Genomic DNA, 5,000 nt, shown 5'->3' on the forward strand with positions numbered 1-5,000 from the left:
TGTGATTAGGGATACGACTTTCGTGATCGTCCATTTGATACCCGAACACGAAAGTTCGTGCGAACGAACACAACGCTTCGGGATCGTCTTCTTTAACCCGAACACGAAGCTTCGTGCAGCCGGACAAGACACCTCGGGATCGTGAGGGACTAGGGATATGGGCCATAAATTGATATTCCCTGTTTAAGGTGTTTTGGAAATCTATTCAGGACTTGTCAGGGTGGGAGAGAAATTCCTGTAATTGCAGGGCCAGTTCCAGGGGGGGGGGGCGTGAGGGGTGTACGCCCCCCACTATTCTGGAATAGCAATGTTTCTTTTCCGCCAGAATTTTTTAATGGCTGTCCAGGGAAAAAGTGAGATGGGATGAGAGCTCTTGACAGCAGAATTGGTCATATAAAAAGTTTAGCTCTTTTCACACATCTTTCACACAAGGAAACGGGTCATATTTTGGAACATTAGACTAACAGTGTGGTTAGTATGGCGCTTGTGTGTATACATTATGTAAATATGTTGAGTGCATATCTCTAATAAGTTGACAAAGTAGGCATATTCCTATCCTCCTCTACCGAACAAGGTAAGTCATTCGTCGAAAGAACTCTGGGAGGTACTCCTGCCTTCGTGTGGTTGCTGGACTGACCTTCCAACACATGCAGGTACTGGCTTAGGGCGTGTCTAATGGCGGTCCAGGCGCGGGTCCTGCGGCCGAAAGCCTCCAAGAAGGAGTTCCAGCGCCCGGATTCCTCCTTCTCGCCGGCGTAGTGGGGCTCGAGGGCCTCTGTCCCTTCGGCCTCCTTCCCCACGCCTCCGTCCTTCCTGAGAAAAGAATCCCACAGAATGATATGTCGAAGGGTTGCTTACATTTATTGCTAGTTATGCATGTAGTCTGGTATCTATTTAAAAATGTATTATCAGTTTACATTTGGGCATGCAATCAAATAGTAAGACCACATTAAACTTGAATTTCATTTGTGCATGCAAGCACCAAATCTACGGTTTGTATTTACTTAAGTAACAATCACCTAGATTTTTATTTTCAAGGTAATTGCATATGGAATGTTACAAAGGTCAATACCGACACGGCGTTTCAATTATTTTCGACTCAAAAAAAGTCATGAATTGAGGTATTTCATGATACAGCATCAAACAGACACGTCGCTTCATAAAACACATGTTGATACACGCACGCACACACACACATACACACACACACACACACACACACACACACACACACACACACACACACACACACACACACACACATATATATATATATATATATATATATATATATATATATATTATATATCCATATATATACACATATATGCACACACACACACACACACACACACACACACACACACACACACACACACACATATATATATATATATATATATATATATATATATATATATACATACATATATACATATATATATATATATATATATATATATATATATATATATATATATGTATATATATACACATACATATACACGTAAACTTTCTACAGTAATCAGATACAAAGAATATTCTAAGGGATCTTGAGGAGCGCCTTTCCCTTGGCGAACGAACACACCTCGACGAGCAAAAGGTCACGAGAACTGCCAGCACGTCCTCTGATGTAAATATTCCTTCGACTTCTGGAATAAAGTGAATGTTGTAATCACAACCTTAATTTAACACACGAGACAACAGTCAAATACTACCATAGACACATTCACAAGAGATATATGAATCGATAGACGAGGGGTGATAGATATACAGATCTAATAGATGGCTGGACTTGCTGATTCATAGATAAATAGTAGTTGGATGAATATGTAGGCAAATACAACAACAAATCCAAACACAGCGAGAGAGAGAGAGAGAGAGAGAGAGAGAGAGAGAGAGAGAGAGAGAGAGAGAGAGAGAGAGAGAGCGAGAGAGAGAGAGAGAGAGAGAGAAAGAGAGGGAGAGGGAGAGGGAGAGAGAGAGAGGCAGAGAGAGAGAGAGAGAGAGAGAGAGAGAAATGACCCTTCGTATAACTAACCTGATATACCCTCGTCAGCTTCAACGTCATACCCATCGGCCAGGGCATCTTCCCTTTGCCTGAGGAGAGAGAAAAGCTTTATAACATGGTCATGGAATTGAGTGAACACAATGCAGCTTACTTCTTGAATATGATATGCGAAGGTTAGATATTCTTTATGCATGGGCCTAACTACCTAAGAATATGATACTAATCAGCGTGATCTTAACCGGAAGCCAAGGAAGACCCAAGTGCCCAGAACCTTAAGAGAGGACCTGGCAATCTGCAACCTATGACTCGTGATCACTGTTTAGAGGTGGTATTTCTAACAGTGAAGTGTGTGTGAAAATGAAGCTGCAGGGACGATGGCGCCTCACGAACGAAGCTGCATTACCTTTGAGGAGGCTGCGGAGGCGGCGGCCGGGAGGCTAGGTGGCGCCTTGCGAGCTTCAGGAGGCGTGTGACGTCATTCTCCGTGTGGATTCCCAGCTCCTGATATAATTTCGGAAGGACTTTGGAATAAGTGTGACCCTACTTCCCTACCAAAAGTAACTGAGTAAAGTAACTAGTGAAGTAACAAAAGTAAAAGTAACAAGGAGTGCAGGCCAATAGTCTGAGAGTACAGGGTCAAACTCTTGGAGTTCTCTTGTTTTACATCGTCAAAAAGTTTATGCATTGTTCAGTAGATGTACAGCAGTTGTTAGCATTTTACTGCATATAAAGCATATTTTCCATGTACGTGTATCGATAATAAACCTCATGGAATTATGAAAGTTTACTGTAGACCCATTAATTGTCTAAAGGTGTTTACAGTCTACACAACTTGTCCATTTCTTATACATTACACACATGTAGAACCTACTGATACAACCGTACCCAAAAGACATGTTCCAGCAGGAGGAGTGGACCGTGGTGGCGCATTTGAGAGATGTCGCCACTGACCAAGAAGGCGGCCTCCTCCGCCAGCCGCGTCAGGAAGTCCTCGTCGACAGTGCCGGTGTCTGCGTCCGATCCCGTCACTGACCCTTCTGTTGGGCAGAGGTGACTTGTGTCTCGAAAAGTGGTGGCGAAGGACTTGAATTTACGTGTTTAGATTGGATTAAAAACATTTGTATTGCAAAATATCTGAATACACAAATTATACAGTTGGATAGATTGATTGCAACCATACTGAAAATGCAGATGAATCTTACGTAAACTCTGTGCTTCACATCACTTGTCTGTTCTGCACTTCACACTACACCCATTCTCTTACCGCTTGAGGGAGCCAGTATCCTGGATGCGGCAGCGAGGGCAGGGGTGTCGGCGGGGCTGAGGGCGGGGCAGAGGTCCGAGAGGGCCGAGAGGTCGGGTTCCACCCACTCGCGCGCCAAGACCCCGTGTTGGATCCCGCGGTCCATCTCCACGATCTAAGACAAGGGAAAGAAATAAAGTTTTTTCAAGCTGAAAATCTTTAATGTGCTATGAAAGTAAATTAATATACTCGAGTTTTTCTTTACTCAGACAAAGAATCGAGTCTTTTGTTGGCTTCATAGTTATCAATATTGTTACGCCATTCCTATTTATGTCAAACCACTCGTTTCGTTGCCCACCGTTATGAAGGGCCGTTTACGAATCCACGCGATCCAGGTGAATATAAGCAAATTGGACCTTGAATATAAGCCCATACAACCATCACGACCAAGCTTACCTCCATGACCAGCTGGTGCATGGCCTCGTAGTGCATGAGAGAGAGGCCGCGGGCTTGCTGAGTATAGAAGGTTGTGGTGTGGCCGAGTCTGTCCTTGTACTGCTGAATCAGTTCCTTCACTCTCTTCACCTCTCGCACGACGCTCTGCTCCCTTGCCACGCGCCTGCAGTCGGCTTCCTCTGTCTGAGGTCGAGGTAATAGGGACCTATGTAGTTAAAACCGTCCTCGCTTTTTTTGACATTCAAGAGTGCGGGAAATAAACTTTAAGACATCGGTGTGCAATATCTAATTAAAATTTTTCACCTGACAGTTAAGTCAAGAGGTCGTCACCTTATTTTCTAGGATTCCTATGAAATTCTAAAACATTTAAAACCGAAATAACGGATCAAATACTCAACCTCTGCAACATTACAATCTTAGCTTTTCACTTTCTATCACTCTCTCGACAAGTAATTATTTTACTTACATTGATAACTTTAACGAATGCAATATTTTTTTTCCATCCCAAAGAATCATACCTCAAGGAGATCGTCTCCTTTTTTTCGATTTTTCGATTTTTCTTGCCGATTTTGATGAAACTCACACCTAGCCTTATCTCTGTGGTATTTTTTTCGAAATCGGCCAAACACAGTTTTTGGGTTATTGTCAAAAAACAAAAAAATCACCGAAGAAAAATTTTGGAATTTGACCAAAGCAGAATATTTGTTCAAAATCCAAAAAAGTCGCACAGTTATTCCGATCGTTTTATTTTACAGAATCATCCTTTCGACTTTTTTTTAATATTTTACCGAGTCGACTAGCAGGTCTCCGAAAAAGACGTTTTTTTTTTTTTATATATATATATCTTTTACAATAAGCACAGGAAAAAATCGGGATATCCGCCTCCTACATTCCCTAGATATTTTATTTATCTACAGAATGAGCCATAATACGTTCATTTTGGACTAAATTTGCGTCTGGAACGGCATTTCTGCGTAAATAAGTATCATCATTAATTTTTTGGTATGAAAAGCATGATATACCATAGTTGTCTATTGTGTATCTGCATTCCTAAGCCTTTCGGACATTGCCAGCACGTAAGTTTCTCAAAATCTGATGTATAGTGCAGATTTGTGGCAGTGATCTGGGGGGTCTACAGGCCTACATTGACCATTTTATAAAATTTGTCAAAAATCCCCCAAAAATCATACAGCCATTCTGAATAGAACAATCCTTCTACTATAATATGCATTTTGAGAAGTCGACCTTACGTATTTTTGGTGTATATTTTCCGGTGACAAAACACCCTAA

General features: G+C 41.8%; 1 protein-coding gene across 1 annotated transcript in view; it reads right to left on the bottom strand.

The window, feature by feature from the left end:
* The window catches only part of LOC113826262 (dynein regulatory complex protein 1), a 15,462-nt gene that overhangs the window by 2,166 nt on the left and 8,296 nt on the right, over positions 1 to 5,000 (bottom strand). The window contains exons 7-13 of the mRNA XM_070132472.1: positions 3,711 to 3,893; positions 3,276 to 3,429; positions 2,897 to 3,048; positions 2,415 to 2,512; positions 2,042 to 2,100; positions 1,589 to 1,652; positions 638 to 813 (exon numbers count right to left, since the gene is read on the bottom strand). Coding sequence (XP_069988573.1) covers positions 638 to 813; positions 1,589 to 1,652; positions 2,042 to 2,100; positions 2,415 to 2,512; positions 2,897 to 3,048; positions 3,276 to 3,429; positions 3,711 to 3,893 — 886 coding nt within the window. The remainder of the gene's footprint in view (positions 1 to 637; positions 814 to 1,588; positions 1,653 to 2,041; positions 2,101 to 2,414; positions 2,513 to 2,896; positions 3,049 to 3,275; positions 3,430 to 3,710; positions 3,894 to 5,000) is intronic.

This window comes from Penaeus vannamei, chromosome 17, assembly GCF_042767895.1.
Source record: "Penaeus vannamei isolate JL-2024 chromosome 17, ASM4276789v1, whole genome shotgun sequence".
Taxonomy (NCBI): Eukaryota; Metazoa; Arthropoda; class Malacostraca; order Decapoda; family Penaeidae; genus Penaeus; species Penaeus vannamei.